This window comes from Conger conger, chromosome 6 (genome assembly GCF_963514075.1).
Source record: "Conger conger chromosome 6, fConCon1.1, whole genome shotgun sequence".
Classification (NCBI taxonomy): Eukaryota; Metazoa; Chordata; class Actinopteri; order Anguilliformes; family Congridae; genus Conger; species Conger conger.
In genome coordinates this window covers 30349622-30366966 of record NC_083765.1, presented here as the reverse complement: position 1 = coordinate 30366966, position 17345 = coordinate 30349622, and the positions used below count along the sequence as shown (strand labels likewise).

Genomic DNA, 17345 nt, shown 5'->3' with positions numbered 1-17345 from the left:
ACAGAAGAGTCTCATAAAAAGTGTCAGAGGGCTTCACAGGCTCAGGCTCTGATATGGGAGGGGAGTTTCCATGTGGGGGGACAGACTGGTGTTTGGAGGAGAGGGATCAGTGTCCCAGGGTCAGGAGCAGCAGGCGGCGGTGTTGGGGGGCGGGGGTGGTAGTGGGGGGGGGGCTTTGCGTCGCCATGCAACAGCAACGTGAGGCGTGGGCCGGGACCTGCGAGCGATGGCACAGACTGACAAATGAGAGGTGAGAATGAGGTGAGAAAGAGACACGGAGAGGGCACGGACGCTAAGCGCTCAGGGAGCAGGGGGAGGAGGACAACGACTGAGCCGGCACACAGGCACGCAGACACATACACTCACATACATACACACACACATACACATATACATACATTCACATACATACACACACACGTACACATACACACATGCCTATACAGAATACATACACATATACACATACACAGAGACACTCACACACACACATGCAGACATAATGTACACACTTTCACACACATACATACATACATACATACATACATACACGCACACACATACACAAGCACACACAAACACATACACACACACATACATACACACACAAACACATACACACAATTGAATGTGTACACATATATACATCTAAACATATATTTATGCACACATGCATATACACGTGCACTCAAACACATACACTCTCTCTCTCACACACACACACATGCACACACAGATATACAAGCACATACAGTACAAAGCAACAGCATTTCCTCCACATTCTAGCTACACTGCATTCCTGACAGATCTACAACAATGTTTATTTTTTATAAGTAACTGATTCTCTTCCCATGCAATGAAAACAATCTATTCTTGTTAAATTGATGCATGAAAACATGCATTTAAAAAGTTGTATCCTGGTAGATTTGCTGCTGAGGCACATATGCATGGGATGCGACTCAGTTGGCTAGGCTCTCAGTGACTGAATATCAGTTACATATGAATGTCTTACTGTAAGCTGATTCTCCTCCACTGGAGGCCTCCTGACATCATATTTCAGCTCTTGGCCCCATGCAACGATGGCTACCACTGACACAGACAGCACCTCTCTCCAAATCAGTCTGCCCTTCCTACATGTCTGTGCATGTGGGCATATGTGTGTGTTGGCATATGTGCGTGTGTGTGTGAGTGTGTGTGTGCATACGTGCGTGCATGCTTGTGTGTGTGCATGTGTGTGTGTGTGTGAGTGTTTATGTGTGTGTGTGCGTGCGTATGTGTTTGCGTATGTGTGTGTGCATGCGTGCGTGCATGTGTGTGTGTGTGTGTGTGTGTGCAGGCAGGATTGAACCCAGCAGCCACTTCTCCTGTTCCACCTCCCGGCTGACCGGCTGTCTCATATGGTCTCTGGGGAACGCAGACAGATGTTATCTATCTGCGGTGTGAAGCTCACCACACGCCCAGCCTCCCTCCAGATGACATTGTCTATGCGCTCTTGCAAGCTTAGCATATGTAATTTAACACATACCTGATTAGCCGACACTACTGAAGAAATTATTTCAAACTTCGTGGGCATCCTAGACATTTTGAAGTTGAAATGCCTAAATGTGCTCTTGGAAACATGCAATACTGGATATACCTTCTACTGGAGGCTCTTCCAACCCTAATCAGATTTGATGACAGAATATGTATGTGTATATCTGAATCTTTTATTTTTTTAAAATACATTCAACACCAACTTGCTCACAACATCTAGAGTAACTATATTCAAGTATCTATAATTTATTTTTGCGTAGAAAACATCAAAATATTCATTAAGATATGGATTGATGAGCCAATTGAATGCAATCAAATGGGATGGTTAAAAAGATAATGATTAAGATCTTCCATTTTATCAAATGATTCAAGTAGTAATTACACATTATTCCATGTACTGTATCATTTTCATACAAAGCTAACACGTGTGGCTGTTTTTCATGTTTACCAGATGCACTCTAGTGCCATGCGTAAGTAGCTTTCTATTGCCACCTAGTGGCTCCAAGCTGTAAAATCACCTTAATCACCTGAAATACTGTTTGTTGATATTATTTCCCTCTCCAGTGATAGCTGCAAAAAGTGATACCATGCCTAATATGATACTGTCTGAGATGTTATTTTGTTAGTTGATGTGTACTAATAATTTTGATTGGAATGAATCATGCACAAACAAACACACATACACACACATACGCACTTGCCAGTATGTTTGTGAAGGTCACTGCTGACTGATACCATATACTACAATGTAAATATAAGGCACTGTAGACACAACATGGTGATACTTAGCTGTGTCTGTAGACACAACTTGGTGATTCTTAGCTGTCCTCAAGCTTATCTACATACTTTCAGATCTTTGTATGAAATGAAACTCTCAGGCATAAACACAGAACCAATTCATTTGTTTTGTTTTTTTTAAACAAAAATCAAGGTGTTTATTAAACGTAAGCATTTCTTAAATGTCCACATAGTGCAGAGTATAGATGGTGGAGATAATTGCATGCAACTTTTTATGAGCAGGAATATGATTGAATGTCGCACACACTCTCTTCTGTGGCTAGTGAATGAATCTACACTTGCATCTAGACCAACCGCACAGACTGAGCAACTGTGTTGCAATGGATGTGTCTGTTCCACACAAAAAGAAAAAAAGGAGGTTGTGTATGGTTTTCCAGACAGTCTAAAACACAGAAATGCCAAGAATGCTCCTTGGCTGTTTAGCAGAAGGTCACTGTTGACTGACACCACATAATGCTCAGTGTACATATGACTATCTGTAGACACAACAGGATGCTTTTAAATTTTCTTCATTGCTGTAATGAAGCTTGTTTGAACCCTTTTCCAAAGAGCACCATTTCCTTGAGCGCTCCTGGGTTCTTCTTCATAGATTTCTTTAAGTTAGCATTTCTTAAATTAAGGTTGACAGCAAACTTTATTTAACCTTAATTATAAATGTATTTTATTTATTTTCCATGAAAGACAGAAGTCACTTTGGTGGATTCATTGATAATACGTGTGTGTGTGTGTGTGTGTGTGTGTGTGTGTTATTGGGGAGGGGAGAGGGGGGTTGTGTTCATCTAACATACCATAATGACAAACAGGCTATCCAGCCCAGCAATCTTCACCTTTCCCAAGCACTAAAGTGTAATTAATATTAATTTGTCTATATTTAAATTGAATTACAAAAAAACATTCTATGGATAGCAACATACAATACAATACATGCAGGCAGAGGCAGAATAGACACATGACTAAACATCCAATGTAGTATCACACAGTATATAATACATGTGCTAAGAATGAGATCAGGTCAGTGATATTACGCAGGAGGTAATGGTTTAATACTGTATGCTCAATCGTAGGACTCACGTGTCAGTATCAGGCCATGTACTACGTCATGTACTTCTTCCTATCAGTTTCAGGCAGATTAGCAGTAAATTCACCTCCGGAGTTATGGTAATGACTTAAGGACATCGTGCTTATGACTCACACACAGTTTAAAAAGAGACACAAATGCTACCTGACTGCTTCACTTTGTTAATGTTCTGGAAGATAAGACCTCTCACTCTGCAACTGACAAGCAAGAAATAAAAATATATTTTTCTATACTTATACCTATAGATCTGTACGCAACCATGAGTTGAAGCTCTCTCTCATACAGAATTAGTAAATGTTTAATAGCTTCCTATACATCAATTACTTTTAATAAACATATTTGTAAAATATAGCTCCTGGAATTGTGCCAAACCCAAAGTTTGGATTTGTTTCTGCTTTGGACTATTGTATCTCTCTCTGTCTACTAGTCCTGTCTGTTTCCACATTGCATAAATAAAACAAACAGAAGACACAACACAAATGAGAAACAGTTTAAAATTCAGACTGAATGAACAGGTTAAATATACAGGCACGGGAAGCTTACAGGCTTACTACTTTCAAAACATAATAATTTTGTATTACGATTTGGCTGTGGTGAGCTCAGTTAATGTTCCCGTTCTGTGGAATATTTTTCTATATTTCTTTCTATATACTGTCTATATTTTTCTTACCATATTTGCCTTTTGCTCATGATTCACATTGAAACTGCGCATGTTCATGCCTCTGTATCCACAGAGTGAATCAAATGTGAATGTATATTAATGGTAATGACCAAATGTGTGTAACACAGTACAGCAAAGGAAGGCAATGCATAGAAATAATACCAAAGTGAAATATAGTGTGGTAGGAACCCCCCAAATGCACCAAAAAAGCGGAAGTATCTGAGAGGCGAAGGAAACGTGTTTTCTCTTACCAGGCCCTATTGGAACAGGTTTAATGAAACATTTTCTGACTCCAAAAGATTAGTTTAACTGTTCCTCTGTTCTAACAGTTCAACGACTGCAAATGTCCGCCAATAGTTTGGTTCTAGTATATGATCTCTATCTATCTGTGTAGACGTGAAAGTGCCTCTGGCCTGTATAGCCTACAATGATACAATTATGTATCTGGTGACAGCACTAGTGTATAGGCGAGTGAATATGGGGTGTGGGTATCTTATGTTATCTATGTCTATTAGAACTCTAAACTGTTTTGTGTGCAGTGGTGCAAGTCAAGAGAATGGAAGTTAAACTGAATGCAATTTATAAAACAATGTGTAATGCAGAAATAGAATGCCAATGTAGAAAGGTGTAATATGAATGGCTATACGCGACTGTCGTACAGGAGGTCATATTAGTGAGTCTCCTCTAACCATTCCACGTCTCCCTCTGGGTTTACCCAGGGTTTACAGGAAAACAAATCATCAAATAAAGAGTCACAAGACAGTGGTAACAACAATGTTCCTGCTAATGTTATCTCTCTATGTCTAACAAACCTGGTTAATCTTTGTAGCACAGGTAACTTGGTTTATTTCTAAATGGTATTTCAAGATCTTCATTCAGCACCCATTGTACCACACCACCAATAACACCAAACAATTTCCGAGAACATTAGCTATATAAAGACACCACTGTATGTGGGAAAACCCATGGTCTATACGGTACTATTTCCACTTAACAGTTTTCGCAGCATTCCACTGAGGTGGCAGAATTACGCAGAGGCAGCACAATGATGGGGGAAATAGTCCTGTATTGACGAGCACTGTCTTTTCATCAAACCTTGCTGACCCTGTGTCAACATGGTCAACACAGTCTGTTTCCTTCTCAGGGTCTGTAGAGATGCACACTTGTGTAAAATCCCCTACAGTGTTATAATATGAACTAGGTCATAGCTCAATATTGTTGATACACACACTCTCTTCTGTGCCTAGTAAATTAAAGTACACTTTTATCTACTGTAGACCCACCATACAGCCTGAGTAACCATGCTGCCAAATGCATCTGCCCTCTCCACTGAAGTGTTGCCTAGTGCAGAATTCACACAGTAAACCATGGTGGAGATAATTCCACGCCGCTCGTTGTGTTAACTCAACATTTTGGATGGTTCACATTGGGGCATATATAAAGCTTTTCAGGCAGATCTACACCTGCCATGGATGTGTCAGTTTCATAACATTTACAAAAATAAAAAATGGGTTATGTGTGGTTTTTCATACAAACTAAGACACAGAAATGTCAGAAATGCTCCCTGGCTGTTTGGCTGAAGGTCACTGTTGACTGATACCACAGGCTGCACTGTGGGTAAAGACCTTTGTCTGTTCCATACGACATGATGCCTCACCAATGATACCAAACCAAATGCTTTACATTTTAGACATTTCACAAGCATTGTGGCTTTGGGACCTTTGCATGCTATTAAATTCAGTTTTTGGATTCAAGACAAACAGAAGGAAAGTCTGCAACATTAAACCAAACCAGTGGTGATGCACCTGAGCATGAACTGTATCTCAAATGTAAAACATATGCGCAATTATAATTCAGGCCCAGTTTCTTTGTGTACTGGACATGGTTGATCCATTTCTAAATAGGAAGATCGCCCGAGAAGACACCAAGTAAACTAAACTTACAGGGGAAATTCATAAGTCCCACCTCATAATCTTACCTGACAGAGACCAAACAGGTTGAACATCTGTCTATCTCACTTTAATAAATGTCACCAGGAAGCATTCATAATATGTGGGTATTACTTCCTTACTTTGCATTATTTTTTACCCTAAATACTTTGGATGTGTGATTGCTTCTGTTATATTAGCAAATTCAGTCCTCCCATGGTATGTCTAGATTAATACTTTTGTCGAATTTTCATTGCATGCAAGGAAGGCTGAGCTGTTTTCACTTTTCAGTGAGAAGTATCCTAAGTATTTTTCTCCGACTCCGAGGATTAATCAGCACTAGCTCAAACCCCCCTCCTCCCCTCTGCCCACATCCCCCGCACCCCCAACCCCCCCACCTCCACCACCATCACACCCACTACTCCAGGATACACTAAAACCGCACGTCCTGATGATTCACTCTCCCAGTGCTCAAATGTACACTCACAGCGGAACAGAGAGAAAACCTCCTTCCCCGACAGGAAGCCAAACGCTGATAAATATTTGTGGCCGGTTATATCTTTAACCTCTCTTGAACTGTTGTGGGACCATGTACCCTTCAGTATGCAAGACTGAAAAACAGAGCTGAGAGCAGGTGCAGATTTGAAGTGTGACTTCCAAGACTGCAGACTGAATGGTGGATTGCAGTACAATGAGCTGAGCTATTTGGTGCTCCGTTTGGCAAGGCATGCTGTAGTGTGAGGTTCTGATACCAATTTTTCTTTGGGCCAGGCCAAACATTTTCCATGTACTGCCTGTAAATATCAATACAGACCTACTGTACTGTACATGCATATATTGAGAGCAGACCCAATCTCAGCTGCAACTCGGTTTGTTTGTTTGTTTGTATGTTTCCTTGACATAACTTATTATCCATCAATCCTCCAGTTAATACAGTTACAGCACAAGGAAAATATAGCATAATACATTAAATCCATTACAGCTGCAGAACAACAGAAACATATATAATAATATAGTCCAAGAACAGACAATACGTTTGTATAGGCATTAAAGGAAAGATTACAACAATAGTTAACAACCTTTAATCGATAGTTGCAGGTTCAGAATTCTCCCTCTATAGCTGTTTAAAAGTACAGCACTGTTCCTTTGTTTTTCTTTCTTACTGTCTTTCTATGTACTTCCCTTTCCATGTTCTTCGAGTATTCCACTGTCTCACATCCTACTGCTTCCAGCTGAGCTTGCCTCATGCCTCCTTGTCTGAGGTGAAGATATATGATGTAGATATTAATATAAATTATCCTCCAAACATGAACTGGATTTCAATTAAATTGGAACCTCCTCAATGTAGCCCAATGAAAAACAAATACATATTCTAACCAGAATATTTCAGCTGTCCTTTTTAAAAGTTACAGAAAGAAAGAAAAGAAATACAGAAAAAAGAGAGGCCAATAAGCAGCGATTGACTGGTGCCTTATGCAAGAGAGATTTTATTATTGGAATATTATTGGTTCCTTCCGGTCCTTTCGATGTTTGCCCTGTGAAATTTCCCCTCTTACCACAGCCAGCACTGGGCAACAACAGAAGGAAGCACGCCACCCACACACAGTGCAGAGGCGAGAACCGGTCATCCGGGGACAATCAAATGCACACAGAACAGCTACCTCCAGCCAGAATCACCAGCCAGTTAATTAATTTATTTATTTATGTTTATTTGTTTCTTTATTAAATAACAAGCTCCAGTGCAGTGCAACTCCAGTGGGGAATCGTTGAGTAGTGATAGCATTTGTGTGTTTTAGTGTGTTAAATAATAAGCAGCTCGAAAGCAGCATGCAGCACAATATCCATCATTGCAGAGAAACAAATTGAAACCAATTACAAATGTACATAACAAATAAAATACAGAAAGTGATCTATCTTTAAGTATTCAGTTTGGAAAACTTAACTGGTATAAATGCATTACGTCAAAAGATAATTGTTTAAATGTGCACAACACATATTGCAACACCTTGAATGCATTAAGCATCAGTCTCGTGGGTGATGGATTAATTATGTATTTGTGGGGGCTTGGTCAGATCACTTGGTTGTTTTACACATAATAGTTTGTTTTCCTGGGCATGCCTGGGTGTGATTGAAATGTGATTTGTGACAAGGCTACTGAGAGAGGCGGATGGACATGGAGAATGAGCTAAAGCAGTTAAATGATTTCTGAAGAACCACTGCTCTTGTCTGCAACACTGAGTACTAACATTTGGACTATACAGGACAACTCAGTTACAAAACAGATATGACGCAAACATCCCACATCCGTTTTAAATGATTGCATGCTCATAATACCACGCACAATCTGTAAAACACTGGGGCAATTATACACTCTAGCCTCGGCTGTGCAGAAAGAGGAACTGAATTATCATTTAGGATAGTACATTAAGGCGCTGAGTAATAGGAAAAAGATCACCTGCAGTTCTGTGTCTGCAGACTTCTCAGAACTAGCTTTACAGGAACTAATGCGGGCGGTCATTGTTTATTGTGCAGCTCTTTGTAGCGCGCTTACAAGTCACATGGTCTACCCTGGGCCCTGCTATCTTCCTCGTGGTGAGCTGAGCTCATTTTCAAGTGAGCAGATGGGTGGCATGGTGATGTGGGATTCATGGTATCTGATGGCTGCACACATTATGACTCCATTTCCCCCATGCTAGCATAGGCCAATGGCTCAAATCTATCTGTATGTGCTGCCTAATCGATTGTAATCTATCCCAACCAATGTTGTACGTTCAAAATGCAGAGGCTTTCTGAACTGTCATAGTCATGGTGCACTGTTTCAAAAGTAGTAGCAAAGCTCGCTGTTTGCAGGACCCCCAGAATGTTCTGTCCATGGTCCTGATGCACCACTGCCAGGAATGCAGTGGGCAGCTGTGAGCACAGCTAGGTATCCAATGGCACGATGACCCTATACATAGGGGTTTGGTGTCTGCTCATCTTCATAAGAGGAGCTGCAAAACTGAAAATCCCAGTAATTGTGTCTCCATTCAGTGAAGCAATGCACCGAAAGGAAACTGAAAGTTCAAAAAAACATTTTCTCTAAAAATCAGTTAATGCATCGATTTGATTGCTTTGAAAGCACAAAGTTTGACAGGCGCTCCTTTAAATGTCTATGATGTTGTCAACACATGTGTGTTACAGAAGGGCCCTCCCGTTCATTCTGCGTAGTTACACCTATCTGCCCAAGGCTGTTCTGTTAAGGGGATGACATCCATGTTATAGGATATTTACACCAAATCCTTTTTATTGGCAGGCTTCTTCAAAGTTGAAGAGCGTGGCAGAGACTGCTGTTTGTTTAAAATCAGGTCAGTTTAAATGGAAAAAAACCTTGATATTTCAGTTTGGAAGACGTGTTGTGTTGCCATGGATAGCCAGTTAGGTACTGTCTACTGCTTCTTCAGTTATTGTTTTTGTACATTATATGAAAGAGGTGTACAAATTAGTCTTTATTTTCACATTTGACCTTCCCAAGGAAAGTGGTTTTGTGAAAAGATGTACGTTACATTTGATACCATAGGTGCCTCACAGTATGCAGTAAGTATGCAGTAAGTGTAAATGGTTTGAGGACTCTGAGTCTAAAGGGCATGTGTGACATTAGAAGAGGCAGTGTGGAGGAGTCCTGATCCCTTAGTGAGATGGAAATGGCCTTGCCTCTGATTCATCTTGCAGAAGTGTCATCTCACAGAAGTGACATCATGTGTACATGATGTAATGGCATCAACACCACTTCTCATACTCATTTTGAAATATATACAGTACTGTGCAAAAGTTTTAGGCAGGTGCAAAAAAAAATTCTGTAAAATAAGAATGCTTTCAAAAATAGAAATGTCAATAGTTTATTTTTATCAATGAACAAAATGCATGAACAGAAGAAGTGAATGAACAGAAGAAATATTTCAAATTTTGACTCATCAGTCCAGAGAACTTGCTGCCATTTTTCTGCACCCCAGTTCCTGTGTTTTCGTGCATAGTTGAGTCGCTTGGCCTTGTTTCTACATCGGAGGTATGGCTTTTTGGCGGCAATTCTTCCATGAAGACCACTTCTGACCAGACTTTTCCACACAGTAGATGGGTGTACCTGGGTCCCACTGGTTCCTGCCAATTCTGAGCTGATGGCACTGCTGGACACCTTCCAATTGCAAAGGTAAGTAAGCTTTAATAAAGTTTCCTTGGCCGACCACTGCATCTACGGTCCTCATCATTGCCTGTTTCTTTGTGCTTCTTCAACAGAGCTTGGACGGCACAGCAGGAAACCCCTATCTGCCTTGACTGCAGTAAAACTACCTTGTGTCTTGTTGCTGTGCTCAGTCTTGCCATGGTGTATGACTTCTGACATTAAACTGTCTTCAGCAACCTCACCTTGGAAGCAGAGTTTGGCTGTTCCTCACACAGTGTCAACCCTCCTACACAGCTTTTTCTGTTTCAGTTAATGATTGTGTTTCAACCTACATATTAAATTGATGATCATTAGCCTCACACACCTGACTATATGCCTACAAAATTCATGACTTTGTGCAAGTGTTCCTAGACGAATTAATGCTGGTTTGAAGGCAAAGGTTAGTCACACTAAATATTGATTTGATTTAGATTTTTCTTCTGTTCACTCACTTTGCATTTTGTTAATTTGATAAAAATGAACTATTTACATTTCTATTTTTGAAAGCATTCTTACTTTACAGAATTTTATCACACCTGCCTAAAACGTTTGCACAGTACTGTATATATATTTTTCTCCCCATCCCCTACACTGCTGTCCACCAATCCTCACACTGCAATCTATGGCAACACACAGTAATCCAGTTACCCCTTCATTGTTAAATAAACAAACGACTCCAAAGGACAAATTTGAGACTGACGTCATTATTAGCTTGCTAGAGGTATGGCTAAGTCTAGCAGCAAGGTTATACTGTTGCAATGTGTATCCATAACCATTTTTTGCAGTTATATTGGCATTGGTATATGTTTTTGACTGTGAGACAATGATTCCTTTAGTAATACACATAAAATGGAGCAATTGGCAAGAAAGTTTTAAACCAGTAAAAATAAATTGTCCATTGTTTATTGGTTATTTGGTTAAACATTAATGCATTTTTCTCATGGATTTACTGGCCATCCAAGTGCTGACATCTTGTATGCACAGCAGAAGACCATTCCAGCTGCTTTCTTTTGAGCTATTAGTGATTTCCTCCGGTGAATCACCACAACTCCCCCATAAGGAAGGCATGTCAGTCCAACAGGAGGTGGCAGTTGCCAATGAGCTGATATGTGCTTCTGGACATATTCCTGTTTTCTCATGAGCAGACAATACATTGGGAGGAAACAGGACAACTCTCAACACTCAGCAACAGCCATCTGTATTTATGATGTACTTTTGAACATAAGATGAGAGTATTGTGCAACCCTTTCTTACATTGATGTGGAAATTATTCTTCAGTTATGTTTTGATTTTTTTTTATAAGCAGTCATTCATGGAATGTCCATGTGAGAGCTGACAGCATGTAGACTATACTTATTAACCGAGTGGATTGTTTTTCGTGAACATGACTGATTAGCACCAAATGTGGCAAGCACTAAAATTGTAGCTTAAATATAGATTACTATTATGGCATACTTTTTTCCATTTTAGATAGGAGTCATAAGTACAGATTCCACACAGTTGAATCTTTGTGTGAGCAATGGTAACCATTAAGTTAAAAAAAATAACTACAATAACTATTAATCCCTTTCTTTTTGTTTATTTGATTTTGTTTGTTTTCTCCATTTCTCCGCTGTGGTGTCCAGAATGCTGGCATTTTTTTCTGTGGGCCTTTATTTAACATTTTATGACAGTGTGTTTAAGTTATAGCATGCACACAAATGGAGATAAGCATCAATATACCAAAGGAATATTATGCACAGAACAACAACTACAAATTAGACTACCAAGTCCAATTTAGAGGCAAATCTCAAGCATGACAAGATTTATATTTTTAAACCTTTAAAGGGGAGGTCCATTGAGAACATGTTTCTCCAGAGAGAACAGTTGCAAGTGGGGAGAGTGAGAGAGGGAAGAGGGACAAAGCCCCTGGAGCCATTTCTAGGTTAAGGCAGAGTTCTTCCTTTTTTATTCAGGGACGCAACTTCATTTCTCCAGATGCAGTTGCCTGTCAAGCAGCCTACCACAAGACTACCCTGCCACCCATTTGAAAAGGATAGAGCTATCCTGGAAAATAGTGCTATATATTTCCAGGACATACAGTGTCAAAATACACCTCACTTTTACTGCCAGTTACTGAATGTGTGTATTGTGCTAACATTGATATCCTCAGAAATACATTTGGCTCTGCACAATTAGAGTGGATGACATGAAAGAATACATGAATAATTACATTTCATGTGATTGGCTGGTATACTGGTGGTGTAAAACAAGTTTCAAAAAGTATAAAATGGGTTTTTGGGGATCAGTCAATTAGGTAATGAAATAGATGGGGCTGACAATGCACATATTTGACACACGGTGTTAGGGATACATAGGACTAAATTGAGTTCATAGACTAAAAACAATCTCTTGATGATGAACGACAACGTTGAAGGGATATTTGGTTATTCAAAGTGTTAATAATCGGACACACAGCTCCCGACTTGTAGGAATATCATCGACACTAGTTATGCATAAAAAAATTATTCTGGTCATTATGTTTTCCATTACCCTACATATCATGTCAAAATATAAAATAAGAATACTAGCTAGCCTACCTAGCCCAGACTACATCACAGGGGGATCCAAATGTGTTATATAAACAAATAACTAAACCAACAAACAAATACATAACTTGCAGACAGCAGTCTACGTTATCGCTACCTGTTGTGACCGACAGGTTGCAGTATCGGACAGAGAGAATCCCAAAAAGAAAGACACATTGAACGAAATAATAGGATACACGGGATTGCGATTAAAGCTGGCAAATGTAATAAGGGCAATGACACATATTGACTGCTTTTCAGATATACATTTCTACTGAAGGGGTCAAAGTTGTTTTCCTCACACGTTTGCACTTTGTGGCTTTCGTTTTGTTGTTATGAACACAAACGCTAGTTATCGTTCTCTTCCTGGATTTAGGTTACTGCGCGTGCGTACTGAGCAATACCGCAGAAGCGCAGATGACGTTTGGCAAATTTGAAACAGGCAAGTCTGAACACATCTAATGTGCGGTCCCTGTGATCATACGTAAGGGATATTCCTTTGCGCGTTCCGGCAATAAGGACACTTTCATTGCGTAGTCTATTGCACATTTCTATGATTTGCCAACAATAAAGACCAGTAGCCTACAATCTATTTTCTATTTTTAAAAGATGATTTTGCAACCTTGACACCAAAGTCTACCTGTCAAGAGGAATAAACTCAAGCTCTGCTGCCAAGTGCTGGTGCCCACGATGATTCGTAAAGATGAATTAGCATCAGCAGCTGCTACTGGAAACGTGGAACTTGTGGAACTTTTACTTCAAGCTGATGAGGTTGATGTCAATGCTGTAAATAGCTTTGGACGAACACCTCTGCAGGTTGGTCCTCATTCATTGGATTTTGCATGCTGCTTAGTTGTTATGAAAATCCCCAGGTAGCCTAGATATTAAGCGTATCTATATTACAACGAATTCATTTGTGTCTTTACAGTGGAAACCTGGCGGCTGAATCGAAGCCCATTAGAATAGTCTGGAAACAGAACCAAAATATCGATGTTTGTGGCTTCGTGGTTCAAAACAGATGTAGCCTAGGCTACTTAGGAGCACCATTAACTTTCAGCATCAGTCATGAATTATTTGTAATGGGGCTATAATTTTAAGCAATGTACCCTATGTCAATGTCTTAAATTGTCCTCATTAGTAAGCAACATCATAAGCAGCATCAAGAGCGATAGGCGTGCATTATGTAGCTACAGCTTAACGCCTTTTCTTTCTTTATTTATTTTTTAACTAAATATAATCGACAGTTACTTGTGTTTTTGTCTGTGGAAGGTATTCCATAAGACTTATGCCTGTGGTAAGCTCTACATATTGCTCAGCTGCATAAATATGTTGCTTTTTGCATCCACCACGAATGTGCATTGTATGACAAAATGGGTGTCATTGTGAAAATGTAACTTGTTAGTAAAATAGCAACATATATAATCTTCTTGTGAGTTCACACCCATCGCATAGGCTACGCCGCTTCAGCTCCGAAATACCACAGATACAATTTAAAGTAATATAAATACTTTCAAATAGTTTAACTATTCGTTGAAACGCACATATTTAAAGAATTACCAGACCTGTCACGAACAGTTTATGGTTTATTAAAGCGTTAGAAAAGTAGCACTTAGAGAAAATAAAAAAGCTCATCATTGACCTTCGTTTTCCAGCGAAACGGGTGCCCGATTACGTTCATTCGATATGCATATCTAGGTAGCATATATCTTAAAATAATAAACAATAATCTAATAAACAATAGTCGCATTCATTATTATACATTTGGCATTGTAGCCTACACGTATTTAGCCAATATTATTTATTTACTTTTCTCTTCTTTATACATTAAATGTAGGCCTAACTAGTTTATTGAATTGTTGACTCTGGCAGGTGCCATTTCGGGTATTGACATAGCCTTAAATCTAGCGCGTAATTGGCCATACTAATTTTATTTGGTTTCCTTACTAAGGTGATGATGATGGGTAGCACTAAAGTGGCAAAGCTACTGCTGGATCACGAAGCGAACCCCAATGTGTTTGACAATAGCACCGGCGCTACACCGCTCCACGACGCCGCAAGAGAAGGATTTCTGGAAACGGTGAAGATGCTAATCCAATTCGACGCCGACATCAGTGTCAAAGACTATAGAGGCCGCAGACCTATAGATCTGGCGCGAGAGACCGGACACCTAAAGGTGGCTTCTTTTCTTGAAAGTCTGTAAATGGCGACAGACGTGGGTTTAATTTATTTTTGTTTGTATTAAGGTTATTGTAATTTATACATATGTAATGTGCCAAGATTAAAGTATTATTTTATGTAAAACTAACTTTATCTTTGCATTTTATGGAGGAGTTTCAAGCTTAATTTTAATCGAATCAACGGTTCAACTGGTTCATAGAACCACTGGCAGAAAAGTAAACAATATAAATAATTAAAATGATTAATTATTGTGTATCTGTTGCATTGTTAAGATATTAAAATTGCCTGTATTTAAGAAGCTAAATGTAGATCTGATGTGCGTCATTTAAATTAATGTAGATTTTATTGTGCTGGAGGCTATATGCAAGGCCAAAAAATTAGACAAGAAAATGAAGGTATAGGCAAACTGGTAGGTGTGCCATAAAATGTGTGTAGCCTACTGGAATGGATATTGTTTTAAAATTGGAATTGGAAATGTTTTACAAAAAATATAAATTACGTGGAGTGAAATGTGTGCCATATTCATGTCTGTGCCAGTCATGAATTGCTGACTGGATGTATTTGGGTGGCTTTGAAATTCGAAGCAGTAAATGTGAAGAGAAAACCATCTATTATGCTTTGTTTTTATTTATCTATTAGAGTAACTTTATTCGATGTGTGACAGAGCTAAAAGGTGATGCCCTATTACGCAACGTCTCGTCAAAACGTGTCGAATCAATAAATATGTACCGAGAAAGCCACAATATACAGCCTATATTTGTACTTCGGCATCACCTTGAATTTACCCGTTTCTTAGAAATACTCCACACAATTTCATATGAAGTTGGGCCTAATCGTTTATTCGTGTCATAGCCCTGTTAGACTATGCAGGTTGCTATATGTGTAATAGCTATATCTTGATTTAAATTGATAATGTTTAGTATTAGTAGTCTATACAGTGTAGTACAGCAGGATAATGAAACAAGATGCGTAAATTCGAAGAGAGAAAGCAAGGAACGATTTGTAAATTGGTTGTATTGCCGTCTGCTGCGACCAAAGCAATGCACAAGTAAAACGCAAAATAATAATTATAATATTACTAATAATAAAATAGCACAACTATAATAAAACCATGGGGCCCATCGCCACCTGTTCTGTAACATTTGCTATTCAAGATCGGATACCACTTTACTCTTATTACTATTATTAGCTTGGCCTTATGGATGCGGTATGAAGCAATGTATTGCAGGTGTCTGCTAGCTGTTTTGTACTTAAGGAGACAAGGTGACACGATATTGAATCACCATGCATAGCATAGGATTCAAATGCTATGCATATGCAATTCCTATTTCCTAATAGGAAAGTAGAAATACAAATATAGTTGATTTCCAATTACGGAATAGGCACGGTACAGTAGTCCAGTTTGCTCTCGTCTAGAGGAACGAGCGTGTTTAAACCAGCATTTCATTGTACCGTTGACCTCGTTTTGACATTCGAATTCGTTTTGACTTTCAGAAGTCCACTCCGTTCATCCCACTCAGTATCATAAACCATAAACGAGTTTATGAATTTCAACAATTAACATGTGTGGGTTGGAACCTTTTCAGAAATCATATAAACGTAATTCCAGAGAATCGCCATTTAAAAAATAATAATAGGCTACTAATAAACTATCCTCAAGCGACCTTCATTGCATTTACATTATACTAAATCGTTTCAAATCGTGAAGAAATATAACAATGTCGAGTTGGACGTAGCAGATTGGACCTTTTCCTTAAACAAAACAATTGGTGTGAGGCGCCTCTCATCATCCATGGAGTATGAGACGAGCGAAGATAGTGAAAGGCGTGTCTTATTGAAACTCATATTGTCCACAAGAGTAGCATGCAGGGTTATGGTTAATAAAAAAACTTCCAGCGTTTCACATAATAACCAATTTCTTTTCACTGCATACATACGATGTCCCCACAAATAGTAAGTAGCCTTAATCTCAAGTTCATATGGCCATCTAGGAAGATTTGTTTTGAAATAGAATGCATCCTATTCGGTTTCATGTATTTGAAAACATAAAACAAACTGACATGGATGGTGAAGTGTGACGCCCATGCATCCAGGCTTATCAGTTCGCACCAGACCAGCCCGCTACCACAAATAACTTTGGGATGGTGCTGCGAAATACTGAAAGCACGAGCTAATAGGGAGGAAACCGAGCAACATTAAAAATGAGGAAGCAATAGTTCCGTACCTCCGAACTCCAGAGAATAACTTGAATCAGTGGACATTCTGTATTCATTAATTCACGACACAACGGTATTTAGGCTACTCCTGTTCTGTGACTGCACAACCTCGTCAGTGCTGCATTTCGCGCCAAAAAGAAATAAAAAAATTTTTTTAAACATACAAATATATTCTGTATTTCACTGTATTC

At 39.2% G+C, this 17345-nt stretch overlaps 1 protein-coding gene across 1 annotated transcript; it reads left to right on the top strand.

Moving 5' to 3' along the window:
* The first annotated feature begins 13181 nt into the window (after positions 1-13181).
* On the top strand, positions 13182-15545 carry cdkn2a/b (cyclin-dependent kinase inhibitor 2A/B (p15, inhibits CDK4)). Its single transcript, XM_061246137.1, has 2 exons — positions 13182-13576; positions 14709-15545. The coding sequence occupies exons 1-2, from the start codon at positions 13451-13453 to the stop codon at positions 14958-14960; spliced, it is 378 nt and encodes a 125-aa protein (XP_061102121.1). The 5' UTR covers positions 13182-13450; the 3' UTR covers positions 14961-15545.
* Positions 15546-17345: the final 1800 nt, after the last annotated feature.